Source organism: Struthio camelus, chromosome 5 (assembly GCF_040807025.1).
Source record: "Struthio camelus isolate bStrCam1 chromosome 5, bStrCam1.hap1, whole genome shotgun sequence".
In the NCBI taxonomy this organism is placed as follows: Eukaryota; Metazoa; Chordata; class Aves; order Struthioniformes; family Struthionidae; genus Struthio; species Struthio camelus.
The window spans coordinates 44,951,462-44,969,866 of NC_090946.1; the positions used below are offsets into that span (position 1 = coordinate 44,951,462).

General features: G+C 43.1%; 1 protein-coding gene across 4 annotated transcripts in view; it reads left to right on the forward strand.

Annotated features, from left to right (window-relative positions):
* Positions 1 to 18,405, forward strand: part of SLC8A3 (solute carrier family 8 member A3) — a 145,336-nt gene that overhangs the window by 14,250 nt on the left and 112,681 nt on the right. For all 4 annotated transcript variants that reach the window (XM_009689876.2, XM_009689878.2, XM_009689879.2 and 1 more), the window contains exon 2: positions 7,247 to 9,058. In XM_009689876.2, the coding sequence (XP_009688171.1) occupies positions 7,293 to 9,058 (1,766 nt within the window). In that variant the 5' untranslated portion in view covers positions 7,247 to 7,292. The remainder of the gene's footprint in view (positions 1 to 7,246; positions 9,059 to 18,405) is intronic.

Consider the following 18,405-nt stretch of genomic DNA (forward strand, 5'->3'; position numbering starts at 1 on the left):
TCGGTGCCTATTGCACCCTCACCCATGGTCGGGCAGCTGTTCCGTGTTGTGCCCACCTGTTTTGGGAGAACAGCTGCGGTCAGTGAGAAAAGTAACCCTTAGCAGGGCAACAGAGATGCCACTGAATGGATGACCCAACAGCTCCACTTCTTTATTTCTCTCAGCCCCCTAAACCTCAAAGGAAAAACCTTCAGCCTCTTAATTGGGCCTTTCACATCATAGGCACAAAACTGTGGGCCTGAAGAATGCACTTGAAAGTACCTGCCCTCTCAGTTTGGGGCCATTGCGAAGGTGAAGAATTGTGTTTTCAGGCACGCTCTGGTATTCAGACACCTAAAAGCTTCTATTGTGCTTAGAGATACCTGTAAATGCAATAAAGAAGACAGTGTTTGAAAATCTAGTGTGTAATGGAGGCTTCCCAGGGACTTCCAAATGGTAGAAATTCACAACGGTGACTTTTTGCTAATGTACGTGAAGTTTTCACTGAAGCATTAAAATGAACTCGCAGTACAATTTCTAGTGAATGCCCTGAGTGCGCAGGGGTGTGTATTCTGGTCTTCCATGTGCTAGCACCCTATGCTGTTGTCAGGAGCAGGCTTTGACTCCATATCCGCGTTTTTCAAACCCAAGGCAAAGGAGCAGGTTGCTCTCTCCATTGTGAACTGGCCATTCAAAAGTAATACAAAACACCTTTCAAAAAGACAACAGACAGATTGTTAATATTAGTGAAAACAAAAAAATATATCTACATCAGAGCAGATAATATTGCTTTTTAAGCGTTAGGATGGTCTTCTGTCAGTCTAAATACCAAATTTTGCCTTCTGGATATAAAAAATGTTATATTTATATGGAAAAACATGAAAAGGGTAACATTCTTGCTGTCCCTTACACGGAGGAATCTCAGAAACATGAACACGTATCAGGAATTTAACTGCAAGTACACTGTGGCTCCCGAGAAGACTGCGCGCTGGCTGAGCACAGCATGACCTGTGCTGTAAAACGGACTGTTCTCGGGAGCGTGTCTGTGTCCACCTGCTGAAGGCGATCCTTCACTGTCTGCCTCTCTGTTGTTTACATGTTTGTGCATGGAGCATACACCATTACTCCCTTGGATATGCAGCTCCTATAAAGTATAAATGCATATCGACACAAAGGACCTTCTTGGAGTGGTTGTGTGCCTGGGTGTTCCCTCTGGTGGTCCTGAACGTATTCCTTTGGCCTAAACGTGCCACTCGAGGTTTGTGGAGATTGACAGCTGCTGTTCATGTTGACTGCTGGCATAGCTGAAAGCTTTCTCCCAGCCCAGTGTGTAGGAAGCTAGATGTGACTCCGACCAAGCCAGGACCCCTGTGCTGCAATCCTGAAGCGCACTCGTGTTCTGGGCCTTCATATCATCTGATGCTTGCCTTTGTGGCAGCTGATCCTCACTCTCAGGGTCGTGTTTTGGGTGCTTAGGTGAGGCCTGGACCCTGGGAGCACAGGTCTTTGCAGCACATCTAGAGATCTAAGATAGCTGTAATTTTCCAGCTGGGGTGAGAGTGAAGAAATAAAATGCCCAGCCAGTCAAGTGCAGAGCATGTGGAGTTGGGAGAGAACAATTAAGTACAGACATAAAGGTTAGCTATTAATGGCACTGCTTTTCCAGGAGCATCTTGAAACCTAAAATACAGAAAAAACATCATGGGCAGGTTTCCCTGGCAAGTTGGGTGTCTGGAGACCACTTCTAACTGTACATAGACTTGCACTCCATTTATGTCATCCTCTGGGATCACATAATGCAACTGGATGGATGTTACGTCCCATTGTTGCAGCAGTTCTGTAAGAAATTACTGGTCTTCAGGTTTCATGTCTATTAACACCCATTTACCTTGCTGGAATGCTAGGAACTATTCATACTAGAAATGAGACTCCAGCTTGTAAATATTAAAAGACTTGCTACAAGAGCCTGTTTTCTTACAGTAGTTCTTTGCATGATCTTGAGAAACAAGGCTGCTTTTGAGAGATACGGAGGACCTTATTCTGTAGGCAGCCTATTCTGTTGCTTTAATTCCCTGGTTTTTATAATTCCCAGGTTTTTTGGCATGTGGACAGCAAAGCAACAAGCACCCACTGCTCCTTGCTATAACTTTTCTACAGAGCCAAACTACAGGGATATATCATGGACTGAGCGTGAGTTATGGAGCCTTTCTCCACATGAAATATAGCTGATGTGGTACTAGGGACTAAAACTACCTATTGCTGTACAATAATCTGTGTAAAATGAGCTTGGGGGTCATCAGTTGTGTTCCTATCAGATAGGTCCTGCTGTCAACATGATTGTTTAAGCCTGGGCCTGTGTGGGAAATTTGCATTTGTCTAACAAAATGGATATAATTACACTGCTCTGGCTTCTGCATTGTAGGTAGATTTTGACTTACACTTTGGGTGCTATTGTCATGATGAGCAAAGGACTAAATAGCATCTGAATGGAGACAATTGAAAATATATTTTGTTTTCTATTAAATATTTTGTTATGGTTTTATTTTTGGAGGGTGGGGAGGAGTGTGAATTAGGAATAATACCTCTTCTCTGAAAACTAAATTACATGTATTCTTTAGCAGAAAGGCTATAATTTCAATTTTTGCTGATGCTTATCAAAAAATATGTGCTCAGTCAGAAAGCTGTTGTGTGTTTTAGAGTTGCGGAAGGTGTGGTAATTTTTTCTTTTTCTGACCAACTCTGTTATTAAGATGAACCTCATTTCTGTCTCCTCCAGTCTAGGAGTGAGGCTATACAATAACCACTAATAGCTGTATTTTATCTGCCATGTTCTGGGGACAGATGCTTGCCAAGCAGATAAAACCCTTGATCTTGAGATGTCTGTATCTGTATCTAGTGCAGCACCCAAGCCTGAATGGGGCTAACCCAGGACTCTTGCATAATCAGCAGCATTTCCTTGCTAGTCTAGAGTCGGGGGGAGAGGGAATGTATGACCACAAAAATACTCAGTGTGTCTAATTTATTTGGGGGTGGGAGGGAGAGCAGGAGGGGGAAGTGCCAGATGACCTGATTTTATTTGCAGGAAAAATCCAAAGGTTCTATTTTTGATGATAGCTTAAGGAGAGTTTTACCTAAATAAGAAATGAATAGGGACTTGGAGCTTTGCCTTTGGTTTTGTATTTATTGACAGTGATCTTCAGAACTCGGTACGTGGAGGATATGTGTTAACAGCAATCAGTGTGATTTCCTACCTCCTGAATAGATTTCTTATTGTGAATGCTTTCTTTTGAAAATATCCCTGCCATTAGAGTCACCTGGGTAGCTGTATACAAAATGCTAAATTTTAAGGGATTAGTATAGCCTTCCCAGCTTTCTACCTCTCTATAGACCAAGAGCACACAAAACACCAGCATTCCGAAACTCGGCTATTATAAAAGGTGTAACTAGCTTGATAGTTGTTTGAAGTCATTTTCTATCTCAGGTTCAATGTGACAATATCTCCCAAGTACAAACCATGCTACTTTCTGGACTGTCTCCAAAAGTATTTCAAGAACTGATCCTTTCTGCCTATGGATTGTATTTATGGATTTATGGATCACTTGGCCATTGTCAACTCTTGTAGAAGAAGGCCTTCTCCCTGCTAAAATAGCTGTTATGCCTCTTCCCCAGAGCCTTCCTACTGAACGCAAGCTTGTTCTTTTGCACTGATGCTTTCAGCTTTTTGTCTCTGTCGCATTGATTGCATGCTTTCATAACTTACCCTACCAGATAGGAGAAATGTCCCTCAGTACCACTGCCCTTATTTGCATGTACTCCATGTGATAGTGATAGCAGGCGCAGCTCTGTGTGAGCAGAGGTGTAATATCAAAGAGGTAGTGGAAATCAACAGAATCGTGATCCTGATGGTGTCAAGCTGAAGATCACTCAATACTAACTGACTTTCCACTATTGCTGCAGTCTCTTGTTGTTTGTATCCCACACAGCCAGGGCAGTGATGTGGTTGGACTTAAACCTGCCTGTACCAGGTATGGATTTGCTGTTTTGTTGGTCTGAAAAATAGGAGGAATGACACTAGCTCCCTCTGGGTGACTTGCTGTGACTCAGGACTGTGCTCCAAGCCTGCTAGCCAGATGAAGGCTCAATCCTCAGAGCAGGACTTGCGCTGAAGGGTAGCTCATGCCACAGTTAGCTCTGTAGAGTTCAATATTGTTACTTAAAGGAAGGATGGGGAATGTCTCTGCTTCATTCTGGGGAGGCTGGAGTTGCATAGATCCCTTCCAGCGATTTCTGGACTGAGTTTAGTAGATGTATCTGAGGGCAAAAGTAGATCCTGTATAAGCAACCTTGCTGACCTAGAATTACAGTGTGAATTTTAACTCTTCCATCCTCCGACGTCTGAATGTTAAAACTGTTACCTCAATGTTTTATTAACAGCAGTGTTAAACTCTATTAGTCTTACTCTGTGCTGAAAAGATCTTTTGCACCAATTCCCAAGGGAAGGGGCGGGGGGAAAGAATGCTCTACTGTGTTTCTTAGATTGGTTAGGTTAATGCTGTTCATACTACTGAAGGTATTTTAAAATCTTATCAGGCAGTGTCTCTATGGGCAAAGTTCCTGTTGATCTCACTGGGGAATTTTATCTGTGTCAAAGAATTGCAGGATAGGTCATTCTTTTATTGAATTAGAAAATGATTTTGACCTCCGCTTAACGTTGAGATGTTCATCAAAGCAAATGAAAACCGGTGAAACAACATGTTCCCAAATCCTGAGATTTTACTCTACAATCCATAACTTGAGTTTGGAGTTCCAAAAGTATAAACAGAACCTACCTCTGATAGAGGTTGTTTTTGAAAGCATGCACAATTAGTTTGAGGAATAATCAGTAGACTTACCCTCTGCTTAAAATAAAATTAAAAATTGCAAAAGAACCGGCAAAGCCTGGAGTGTTTGAGGAATGGCTAGCAATAGAAACTATTACAACATTACGTAAGGTAGACAGATAGTGTTAATTACAAAAGGTGGTTATACCACAGAGAGGGAAGTTAGTGGTAGCAGTGATTTATTTCAGAGGGCAGTGTAGTCATTGTACTCTTCCTAGACAAGATTCCGAATTTAAGTGATACTTAGACTCTTAAGTCATTTTTGAAACCAAATTTAGGTACTTGAGTCACATAGATGTTTTGGAAATTACTTCTGTCTTTCCGACAGCCATTTCTACATGTCTGATCTTGGAAGACACAATGCCTACTGGCTGCTGTACAGTTAACTAGACTCAGAGAGCTGGAAGAGCCAAGAGGTTGGTGGATACCTGCCAGCAATTGCAGTACAAAAAAAGGATGATCTGATGGGCCCTGGGTGTATTGGAGCTACTCTGCGCATGCAGTTGATCTCTGCATGCACCTTGAGTCAGAGGCACTGGGAACATGTCATCTTTACTGTGCATGTGCACACATCTGCCTTGCAGCCCAAATGTCTTGAGCTTGCTGCGTATAGTTACTCCGCATGTGTACCATGGCCCTTTCTCAGGGATTTCCCAACATCCTGAGGCCAGACATTTGGGAAAATATCATGCAAAGAAGAAGGGGAACCAAAGTGGCAGAGTCAAACTACACCCAAGCTGAACATATTGGATAGCTCACTCTTCCATGTCACTCTGAGCTATGCAGACAGCAAAGCCTTTTAAAAATACAACAGGGCTGGTGCTGGTGCAGCCTAACAATCCTCACTGGGTCTGTGGTTCCTCTGGTCCCTGGGGATTCAATCATGCACCATGTCTCGGGTGAGAAAGAAGAAAAGTGAACGTTTGAGAAAGCTAACGTGGGAGAATCTGTCTCCTCTGAATTAATCCAGGTGACATGAAGTGTATTATTTTTTCCTATCAAGGGTATTTGATATGGATTTGTGAACCTGATACTGCATAATCAATTCTCTTCCCTCTGCTGGGCTTTGTCAGGAACAGTTTTGTTCATCTGCAGTCCTTGTGCATGTTTTCCTTCCTGTTTTACTTATCTTTATAGATTTTTATCTGAAAGTTGAAAATGTTTTTGTTGATATCAGGAAACCTGCTTTTGGGAAGATGCAAGTGACACAACATGATGATAAAATAACCATTTGAGATGCATTTGTTAATGCTGATAACATTAAAATGCTGCCTGGAATATATGTAGTGCAAGGGGGAAGGGGAGGGACCTTCTGAAGTGTTCAGAGGCCAGTTCATCTCTTTGAATTGCAGCCATCTGCTGGTTAGGCGTCTAAACTGGCTGCCTGGGCATCCTCTGTAGATCAGGGAGAGAGAGGAGAAAGGATTAAATCCCTTTTGGAGATGTGTGTCTTAAATACATCTTCCAGGTCAGAATGGGGTAGGACACAAGGATTGTCCCCTGCAAGTGACTTTCTCTTTCCACTGACTATGAAAAGAGCCTAGGTGACTTCTTTTAACTTACTGGCCAAGCTTTACATAGTTACAGCAGGGGAAAAGAATCCCAGGCCTACTGATTTAAGAGTATAAACCTCAATGATAGTTAGTGGGAGCTGAGACTTTTGAACTTTTCAAGTGCTTTAGATTACGCCTTTATTAAGTTTGATGTTTCCTGTGAGATACTTGGCTGTGTCTCGGCTCACAAACCTTGTGATTTGTCAGTTACTAATACCGAGACCAAATTCTTCCAGAGGCCAGTTATAAAGCGGAGATAATAGTCTGGTCCATGACAATGTGAAAGGCTGAGAATCCAATCTTAACTGATTGGTAAGTCCTTGGCCACCATGGGACCTCATAATTGAGTTACATCCTACAAACAGAGTTTCGTTTGAGATTGCTCCGGGGTCATAGATGGTGCTTCTTGTGTTGCTGGTGAATCCTTGATTTGTCTCATGCCCTGGGTGGTGAGACGGGAGCCGTTAGATTTGGTTTCTTCTGCTGGAGTTCAAGAGCTGTGTTCTGGATAACACTGTGGCATCATTAGGTGACTGGTAGTTGAGTGCTCAGTATTCCAGCTGCGTATGTTGTAGGCCAAGAAAGGGGTATTATGTACAGTTTTCCTCTAAGCTACTTTTTTAGCAGCTCATCTTCATCTGCTAGACCTGTAAATGCTGCAGTTTGTTAGAGGCCCAGCTAATGGCAAATACCTTCTTCAAAGTGACAGAGAGACAACCCATGTGTCTCTACCAGTCCTCTTCAGTGGTGAGATACTGAAGCGTGTATAGGTAAATGTTGCATCTTCCTTTTCTCTCATGCTTCCCTCCCCCCTCTCTGTTTTGTTTGTTTCAGGTTCTCGGCCTTTTTGGATCTACACAGTGGAAGTTGCATCTTGTGTATGGCGTGGTTAAGCTTGCAGCCTCTCACCTCGGCCTTCCTCCATTTTGGGCTGGTTACTTTTGTGCTGTTTTTGCATGGTTTGCAGGTGGATGCTGGCCTGACGGGAGACTCAACCAGTTCAGTACAAAACAGTTCGTGTTCAGGATCTTTTGACTGCAAGGAGGGTGTTATCCTGCCAATATGGTACCCAGAAAACCCATCTCTTGGGGACAAAATTGCCCGGGTTATTGTATACTTTGTAGCACTGATCTACATGTTCCTTGGAGTCTCCATCATTGCAGATCGTTTCATGGCATCTATAGAGGTCATTACATCACAAGAGAAAGAAATCACAATTAAGAAACCCAATGGAGAGACCACAACAACCACCATTCGGATCTGGAATGAAACTGTTTCCAACTTGACCCTCATGGCTCTGGGCTCCTCTGCTCCTGAGATCCTTCTGTCGCTGATAGAAGTATGTGGGCATGGATTCATAGCTGGAGACCTGGGGCCTTCCACGATTGTTGGCAGTGCTGCTTTCAATATGTTTATCATCATTGCCATCTGTGTCTATGTGATCCCTGATGGGGAAACCAGAAAGATAAAACACCTGAGGGTTTTCTTTGTCACAGCTGCATGGAGCATTTTTGCTTACATTTGGTTGTACATGATCCTTGCTGTCTTTTCTCCAGGTGTCGTTCAGGTCTGGGAAGGTCTGCTCACACTTTTCTTCTTTCCACTTTGTGTCCTTCTGGCTTGGATAGCAGATAAACGTCTGCTTTTCTATAAGTATATGCACAAAAAGTACCGTACTGACAAGCACAGGGGCATTATCATAGAATCAGAAGGTGATCACCCTAAGGGAATTGAGATGGATGGCAAGATGATGAACTCCCACTTTTTGGATGGAAACCTAGTGACTGTGGAGGGGAAGGAGGTAGATGAATCTCGCAAAGAGATGATTCGGATCCTTAAGGACCTGAAGCAGAAGCACCCGGAAAAGGACTTGGACCAGCTGGTAGAAATGGCTAACTACTACGCCTTGTCTCATCAGCAAAAGAGCAGAGCTTTTTATCGCATTCAGGCTACCAGAATGATGACTGGAGCTGGAAATATTCTGAAGAAACATGCAGCTGAGCAAGCCAAGAAGAGCACCAGCTTGCATGAGGTGCGGCCGGATGAGCCTGAAGAATTCATCTCCAAAATTTATTTTGACCCGTGTTCCTACCAGTGTCTTGAGAACTGTGGTGCCGTTCTCCTGACAGTGGTGCGGAAGGGAGGGGACATGTCCAAGACCATCTATGTGGACTATAAAACGGAGGATGGCTCTGCCAATGCTGGTGCCGACTATGAGTTCACAGAGGGGACTGTTGTCCTGAAATCAGGGGAGACCCAGAAGGAGTTCTCTGTGGGCATTATTGATGATGACATCTTTGAGGAGGATGAGCATTTCTTTGTGCGGCTCAGTAACATCCGTGTGGTGGAGAGTGAGGAGCCTCCAGAGCTCAGTAACTCCCCGTACCCAAAGGCCATACTGGCCTCTCCTTGTGTGGCCACAGTGACTATTCTGGATGATGACCATGCTGGCATCTTCACATTTGAGTGTGATGTTATACATGTCAGTGAGAGCATTGGTGTGATGGAAGTCAAAGTCCTAAGGACATCAGGTGCTCGGGGTACAGTCATAGTGCCATATAGGACAGTAGAAGGGACAGCGAAAGGAGGTGGAGAGGATTTTGAAGACACCTATGGGGAGCTGGAGTTCAAGAATGATGAAACTGTGTAAGTACCCCATTAATTTCTGTTCCTGGCTCTAGTTTGGGTGTTTAATCCTACATTTTCCCTCCATTACAGGTGAATGCTGACAAGGGACAGGCTACTTTCTTCAGCTTCCCTTCAGTTTCCCTACTTACCTCTTTCAGGCAAGAACCGACAGCAGGATTCAAGAGCTCAGAGTCTCTTGTTCCTTCCCTCTTGGGAACAGCAAACAAAGGCTTAGAAATATTGTGGGAGTGGGAAGAAAATATATCATCCTCTGAGATCCTATACTCAGAATAATGAGTTAATTGTCAGTAAAAGCAGAGAGAGAAGAAAACAGGTGGAGCTTTCACCTGGCTGGGCGAATATGGGAAAGCCTCTAAATGTGTGAGTAAAATCTTTTTGAAAACCCAACACAGAGGGCATAGGAGTTTCTTAATAGGCCCAGAGGAAAAGCGTATAGTAGTTATTCCCAGGCAAGCAAAAGCTGCTTAGTAAACCGGGGGCTTTCTTTTCACAGGAGCAACACATCATACCCCTCTCCCTAGGCTGCCTGTGCAACTTGCAGGTTGGTGTGGTAGCTAATTAACAGCACAGGCACGCTGTTGCAAGCTTTTGTGCTGGACTTGTGCAGTCATTCCAGCCTTTATGTCCCTATGCTCTACATATATTCCCCCCTTGGCTTCCATGTCACTTTTTCTATGATCTCCCTATGTCTGTTCTTTTGCTACCTGTGGCTTTTTCCCCTTACAAAATACCATGGCAATTGGCAATAACGGTCTAAAGCACGGCAGCTCGCAGCCTGTCCATGTAGCTCCATGACCCAGTGTTTTCATACAGAATAAAGAAGGGAAGTGGAATAGTCTGAACCAGTCCTGTTAATTCAGCTCTTTATTGCCTACAAAAGTAGCTGATATGAAGGTAGGAAGTAATAAAGACCAGAGAGGCGATAACGTCTAATTGCTTTAAGTACCTGCTCTTAACGTTAGTGGGGAATGAGAAAAATCCCTTAGCAGAGTAGAGAGAGGGAGGGGGTGTGAACCTGGTGCTAAAACTCCCTAATGTTAAGTGCCTAGGTTCCTCTTGTTAACACCTAATCACTTGAGCCATCAAAGGAAGAATTGTGCAGACTTGCAACTGGCATCAGAGAACGGAAATCTCGGTACCAAGCCTCCCTCTACACTGTCCAAAAAGATGTTAATATTTAAATGCTATGGAATAGAGATGTTCTAATTCAATAGCAGCTTCTGCCTTTGACCGCTAAGCCACTTAATCCAGCTAATATCTACAGTCCTGATGCTTGATTCTAGTGTGTGTTCTTCCTTATTAAAGGAATGGAAGTTCCTGTTTGCCTGGATTCAGCCATGATCAAAGATAGAAAAGGATCCACTGTCCTCACCTGGCCTCTCCAGGAAGATTAAGTCAGGCAAGTTAGTGTCCTGAAGAACGTCAGCTGTGTGGTTAGCCTCTTGTGAGGAGAGAGAAAATACGGTGGGTACTACCATGCTCCAGACAGGTCTTCAAGAAAACAGACTTTATGACCCAGCAGTGAAAGGCCAGCAGGTTTAGTGTACCAGAGAATAAGCCCACAAGCCATTTCACTCCAAACTGTGCTCCCTTTCTTTCATCTTCCTGTTTATGGAAGGCTTCCTTTTTTCTCTGAAGAGTGTGACAAAACATACCTACATGGTTGCCTCACTTGGTTTAAAATAAATCATACTCAGTAGAACCATGAGCATCGTTGTAGGTTAAACTCTTGTAAAAACTAATGCTAGTCCGGAAAACTAATACAAGCAGGATGCTTAATGCTGTGGTCTGTGACCCAGAGAGGACATCCTGGAGCGCAGCTGAGGCCTTTGTGTTGTATTTAATCTGTGCCCACATCTAATATACTACTGTGACTTTCACTTCTACTTTAAAAGGCAGTTGGGAACAAAGCCTCCCAGCTACAGGGGTGTTACTCTACCCTTTGGGACACAGTGACCATGGAGACCATGCTGCTAGCAGAGATTAGTTTCTTTTGAAACTAGAATTAGTATAGTTAGCTCAGCATAGGGCTTAATCAAACTAAAAAGCCTAACAAGGAGGTGAAACATACTGGTTTGACCATGTAGGTCAGCAGGCTACCATTATTCACACCAGGGTTGCATTTTAACTTGGCTGGTCTTCTCGGAATGGGCTAGAAGCATCTGAAGTTTTCAGAAATTATCCTTTGGCCGCTAAATTCGGTGAACACTGTTTAGTTGCTGTACTTTACAAGTTCTAGTCTAAGAGGCAGGTGGATACAAGCACAGAAACCTGGAGGAACTGAAGGGTGGGTTTAATTTCTTACTCCTTTTTTGTTTTCTAAATCTGAATGAGGAAAAATAATTTTAGTGACATATTCAGGCTACAAACAAACTTGAGGCAATTCAGATCTGAATTTGGAGTCTGGGCCCATATTCCACTATTCCTACAATCAGTATCTAGTGTTGGTCACCTCTAGTTTGTGGAGATGTGTGGATATGGTGTTTGGGATAGTTTGGCATAGTTCGGGACAGTCTGATACTGACTGATAGGCTATTGATAGTCTAGGCTGACCCAGATGACAACACGTGAGTGACTGGTCACTGTATTGCTACAAGGCTCTATGAAGACACTGGGTCATGGAACAGCCTGGGGGTTGCCTTGCTGAATATTTCAGGGCCTACTTTTTAAATGCCTTGCCACTGAGGGGAATCCACTGCAAGGTATTAACTTCCCATACACACCGAAGGGGTAACCGAGGAGCCACAAAACCCAACACAGAACAGAGCGAGAAGCAGGAAGATTAAAATAGTCACTAGACAGTGCTAAGGACAGGGGACCAGAAAGCAATGAAAGGTATGTGTTCCCTTCTGTAGCCTTGCGATTGGGCTCTAATATAGGCAAGGGGAAACTTAGGCAGTAGTTTCTGTGCTGGTGTGGGAGCAATTCATGATTTTACACATGCTTGTTATGAATTTCTTGCCTCCTTCGCTGTCATTCTCCTCATGGAACCCTTTTCTAAAAGATCTTTGACCCGTGGAGGAAGCAAGCGAATTAACACTATCTTGCAAACACGTAAGACAGTGCTAAGCTTTACTATGGTTATGCATGTATGCTAATGAACTGCACAACGCAGCCACAAAGAAAGCTGCGATCAGTGTAAATTGGAGGAGGGTAAAAACATCAGTTTATGCTCTCAGCTCATTCTATGACACATGCATTAAAAACTTCAGATTGCATTCTGCAGAAGAAGACTGTTTGTAAGTAGTTTTTAGGTAGGCCTCCTTAAGGGTAACAAACGTCTGAATATAATCTGAGGGTCACTGAATTACACAGCAGCTTTGAGATTAAGCTACTGGAGAGACAATGATCTACCAGATTCCCAGGGCTAATGTTCTGGTGATGTTAAAGTGGGCATTTTCCCTGAAAAATAACAGCAAAGGGGACTTGACTTATATGTAAAAAGATAAAATTAACTGTCTGAGGGTTGATTTTTAAGAGGCTTTCCCTAAGGAATGTGGGACTAAAAACAGATGAGTTGATGCATAAATTACAGAGTGAGAGGGAAATGGATCCTGCCACCGGGTCTTGCTTATTGCCTCTGTGAATCTTTCTAGACTAACGTGGTCAAAGTTTCCTTACTCACAGTTGGGTGGGAGCACAAAGAAAGCAAGCTGAGGTGAGAAGGCTTGAAATAATGCAGTTATTACTGAAATAATGTTTTATGCAACGTGTGTGTGTATGGATGTGTATGGATGTTGGGTAGCTATAAATCACAACAATAATCCTGTACACTGTCATCTCTTGAAAAGGGAATTGATCATATCTCGAATATGCTGCTTTTTCAATACATTTGTTATTTCTGAATTCCTGTGAGGGTCAGATATGAACTAAGCAGCTGAAGTAGGATCCTAGTTCTCTTGCTCGCTAAAAGGAAACTCTCAAGAGATCCAGTCCAAAACTTAGATTTTTTGCAAGATGACTAAACACATTTCTATTAAACATTTTTGTATGGAAATAAGTATTGGGTTCTTGGAGATATAAGAAAGTAAAAGAGGGATTGATCTAGCTGCTTTATCCTGTCCAAGCATTACAGAAAACATCAGGAGCCAACAGCAAAAAGTCAATTGGGTTTTAAAGGATTTTCTTTTGCATAATAAAAGGAACTTTCAGCCAGACAGGAGAGAAAAACTGTTTAAATTCTCATGAAAATTATCTATGTCTTGCTTTAGAAATTTTAGGAAGATACATAAGGTATCAGTAGCTAATTAATATGCCAGATAGAAGACAAAGGACCAGGCTCTGCTGTGACCGTGTCATCTGCTGCAGCTATACTGAATTATGTTTTAGGCCAAGAGACCTACTTAGCTGCTTGCCTGTGTTGCTGTTTTCTCAAACATTTATGGGATCTGCAGCCTGCTAGAGATGTAGCTAGCCATCTGCCATAAGTCCATAGTTCTCCAAGTATTGCCTATGACTCAGAAGGAACTGGGTGTTGAGAGAAGCTGTGGTGTTAAACTGGTATTAAACGGCCTGCAGAACCTATTTGCAAAGTTAGCATGATCGAACTTTTCAGGTCATATGTGGAAACCTATAGTCATTTCTTTGTGTATGTTATGCAGAGCTCTCAGTGACAGAAGGGCAGACTCCTCCCTTTATACAGATGCTTTTGAAGACAAACATATTAAGACCACCTTGGTAGGCGATGAGATGTTTTTTGCCTTTGTCCTTCAGTTTGGGGAGGAAGTTGTCTGTAAGTTACATGTTACCTTTCTCATATGGCTTTTTCCCTAGAGAAGTCCCCAAGCTGTTGTGTGCATGGCTGTGGCTGCTCTACTGAATCACTGTGCCCATGGGATACGTGATCCTGGGCCAAGGACCGGTCCTATCTCTGAGTGCATACTTAGCTCAGTGGGGCTGAGCCTGCAAAGGGCTGCCACAACCCCAAGTGATAGAAAACTACGTGCATTTCTTCCTATTTGGGTCTTCAGACTTTTTTCTGGCAGGAGCATGGGTCACCCAGAATGCAGGGCATGGGGAAAGGTTTGGAGGCCAGAGCTGTGCCAGAGGTGAACCTGTCTGGGTCCAGCTCAGGTTGCAGCTATGTCCCAAGTCTGGTGGCGGACAACTGCCCCATGCAACCACCGCTTGCTGCTACTGCCCTGTCTCCTGGGTGTTTTACCACCCTTGTTTGCTGAGAAGGTCAGTATCTGTTCCTCCTTCTTTTCCACCTGTGCTTGGACCCCTAGCTCATAGCTCTTATATGGTGGTTGTTAGCATGCCCCAGTAGCCGTGATGAAGGTGATAATGGAGAAAGGTGGCTGGCAGTTACCTGTTTGAAGGACACCGTACTGAAGTTTGGTGCAATTAATTGGCCTTGCTTTTTGCAGTTCAGTGCTTGAGAAAACTGTGAGCTTAATATTTTAATTTGATCACTTACACTGGCTGTGGCATTTTGAAGGGAATGCTATTAATGATATTTAGCTCTTTTGCATGGCATCTCATCAGTAGATCTAACAGCACTTTGCAAAGGAGATTGAGGGTTATTATTCCTTTTTTTATAGATAGGGGAAAAACGCAGAGAAAGTGACTTCTCTTACCTATGGCTTACCCAGCAGATCAGAGGCAAAGATGGGAATTAGAAATATCTCCCTAAACTGCTGGCTAGTGCTATATGCAGATGAGGCTCTGCCTACATTAAGCTTGTAATTTCATGTTATTCAAAACTGCACTGAATCTGGGCAAATTCATTGACTTCTCCTCAGCTATCACAAGGCGGCTTGGTATGGACATAGGCAGTAGCCAAAATATCTCCCTACTTCCCCAAAGCTGTCAACAGTAGCTACAATTCTGGGTGCTTATTTTCTTAAATTAAATTTTGGTCACGTAACGTGGAGGTGTGCTGAATCTGAAGGCCTTGGTTTGGCTATATCAGCCATAGTGGCTTGAATTAATGACCTAGGTGCTGAAGGGACTGTTTTTATAATCTAGTCTGAACTTTTGTTCAGTAGCTCTTGTTCATGATGTGCTGGTCCTAACAATTTGTGCTTGAAGTAGACCCTATCCTGAAAAATCAAGCCTGAGTAGTGAGGTTCCAGGCAATGAGAATGTGCCGTGCCAGACAGGCAGTTTACTTCCCTCAGGGCATGCTTCCTTCCCATTAGAACTCTCTTTGGATTGGACTTCTAATGAAACCCCCAAACTCTTCTTCCGTCTGTCACCATCCATGGGCAAGCTCCTTCTGTCTTTCTCTGTCTGCCCCTTCACATAAATTAGAATTTCTTCGTTCCTATTTTAATCTAAATTAAGTACCATCTAATAGTACCATCTCTCCCCAAAGGGAGATAGCGGCAGTACAGAGAACACTGAAGTCTCACCTCAGACGAGAAGTTCCAAGGCTATTCTATGGCCTTGTGTAATGACTTCCTGAAGAGGCAAAAGATGGCCAATTTTATTTCCCATGTTTGGTTATCTCACCTGTCCATCTGAATTTTTGTTTGCTCCAGGCAACAAGCTCTTTCTAGGCCTTGATTTAGTCACTGGTATTGACAGTCTCAGAACTAGTCCCAGTTAAAGAACTTTTCCTCACCATGTTGCCAGTGGTGAAAGGCTGTTATATTTAGTTCTTGTTCTGAAATTCTCTTTCATGTTAGTATTTTTAACAGTATCCATTTCTAATTTAACTGAAGTTATTTTTACATATACATACTCTGAGTTTCTGCTTTAGTCCTGCTGGGAGTTTTAGGTGGTGTGATCTATGGGGGATTAGTATGAAGTGTCAGGGGACTGTTCCTGGAGCATGTGTAAAACCAGCCCATAGAAATGTGAGACTGTGAGACCATCCTGGGAAGAAGAGCAGCCCTGAGCTGACCTTTACCTTCACAGATAGTTGAGATAGTTGACAGGTGTTGAGTGGAGTTACTTGCCATCTGTCCATGAAGAAGGACAAATGACATCCAGTCAGGGGGACTGTGACTTATCGCCCATCCAAGGAAGCATTTCAATAAGTTTATGCAACAGCATTAAACAAGGGTAGCCTGAGACCCCAGCTCAAAAGAGAGAAATGCAGTAGCGGTCAGTTTTCAGAGTTGCTGTGTAATCTCAGCTAATAGAGAAGTCACTGGGACTTTTCAGATGCCTGAAGCATGAGACCCGATGTGCAGGGGTTCTGGGGAGATATCAGAAAGGGCAGCAACATTCCTAATGAGAGCACACAGAAGGAAATTCCCTGGGCCAAACAGAACAACCAGGTTTTGGGTTTAAAAAAATAAGCAAACTTATACTGATCCAAGATGAAAATAGTTTACTGTGGCTTGGATGAGTTTTGCCTCCTTTACTCATTCTGATTCCTGTATTATTGGATGAAGCACCTTAGCAAATGAGTGGCTTGTAGGCGTGTACTTTACATACAGCTTTGCAGAGGCACAGATCATGTTTGTCCCTCCCTTATAAAGAGGAAGAGAAGGCCATTGTTCAAGTAATACAGTCGCAGGGCTGAGATGAGATGGTGTTTTTATGCTTCTCACATCTGAATGTTAACGGTAAGGTTCAACATTGGTCTTCACCTCTGGATACCCAAGGAGAGAAATGGGAAGCAGACAGAACTGGATTTGCTTACAGCATTATCAGCAACCTCCTCTTTTGGGCAGGAGAAATGATCTATCTTCATGTGGAGGAGGAGGAAAGAAGGAAAGGCACTTAAAATAAATAAGACCTAGGGATGAGCATCCTACTTCCTTCACTTGCTTTATATAATTTGTATCTGTACAAGAGTAGCATAAGGCAATTAGGTTGATGGGCTAGCATTTGAGATGCATTTGCAGATATGTTGTCCTTGGCATTACAACAGAGGTAAGATGGGCAAAATCTTCCAACGTGCACTAGCTGTGCTCTGTGGAGACAATGACAGAAGTAGGATATTAATCTGTGGTAAGGCTCAGACAACTTGCCCTTGAAAAGCAGGCAATGGCTTTTGGGGTGCTTCAGCGAGCACTCTGAAAAAGTTCTGCAGGCTTTAGCAAAAACGTGTAGAAGACAGTGCAGAGTGTTTATGCTTTGCTTGTATTGTCCGCATCCTCCCTGTTATTCAACTGAGAAGTAGCAGGATACTTCACTCCTCCTCATGTCCCACTGACTGGTACAATATCGAGAAGATAACCCCCATGATACCACATGAGCTTTGATTTGGGACACAAAGAAAGACTGGAGTTGAATGGAATGCTTCCAAAAGTCCTAAAGCGCTGATAGATGGGACGGCTGTTGCTGATTTAATCGGGTTCTTGTGGATTCTCCATGTCCAGCCACAAGTGCTAGCCAGCACAGCTGTGCAAACCTTAGGTGGGGTCTTGACAAAAGCCCTATTTTGAATACAATCTGTTGTGCCAGCAAAACTTTGCCTTTTCTTTTGTGTGTGGGGCTAGAATAAGTTCCTGTGGCCAAAGTGTGTTTTTGCTAGCATGATGCGTATCCAAATTCAGCATGCTTTGTCTGTATCAACTAGGTGTGGATACACTGGATGGCATATACCAGGAGTTGGCTTTTGTGTACTGTGCTAACATCCCTTGCAATAGGTACTTGTGTGCTGGTACAGTACACTAGCACAAAATTGGTCTTAAGTAACAAATTGCTAAATACTTATGATTTAATATTAAACCAAATTAAAAGTTTCCATGATGGTATGTATTCATAGAGGTAAAGAGAACTCTTCCTGCTACATGAATCCTCTTTTAGATGAAGTAGAAGTATTTATCTTTTTGAAGCAGGATTTTTAACCCATCTAGGCAAAGCTTGACATACCTGACATCACTCCAGCACAAGTATATATTTTTTAACCTGAAGTGGGAGTGTTACTTACAGCATTACAGTGATGCGCCTGTGGCTTCTAACATACCAGAGTCATAGCACGGTTTCAAAGTTAAATATGGGTGTATCATTTTCTTAAGGGGAACAGCAGAGTTCAGAGGTCCTCAAGCACATTCCTGATATGGCTAAATAGAAGCAGCAGCCCTTGGTGAAAGATAGCAGCTGCTTTAAATAAGAGATGATTTACCTGTTAGTAGCAATGTGGCTTTTTTTTTTTTGTAAATACTTTCTTCAAGTCAAGATAAAAGCTGATGATAAGAGAATTTACCATGCTGGGTAATACAAGCACTGTGAACCAAGTTCATCTTCTGTTTATCTGCAGTGAAGACAGCACATTTAAAACTGGGAGGAATCTATCTTTGTACATATTTACAGATGTCTTGGCAGCTGGACCTTTCACAGATGAGGCCTCTTAAGTCTCTGCTTGGGTCCCAGCACTTGCTGCTGTTAGCATTTCAATTGAAGCCTGTCCTGGTGTTGAGCAGGCACTAGCTGCTCTGAGC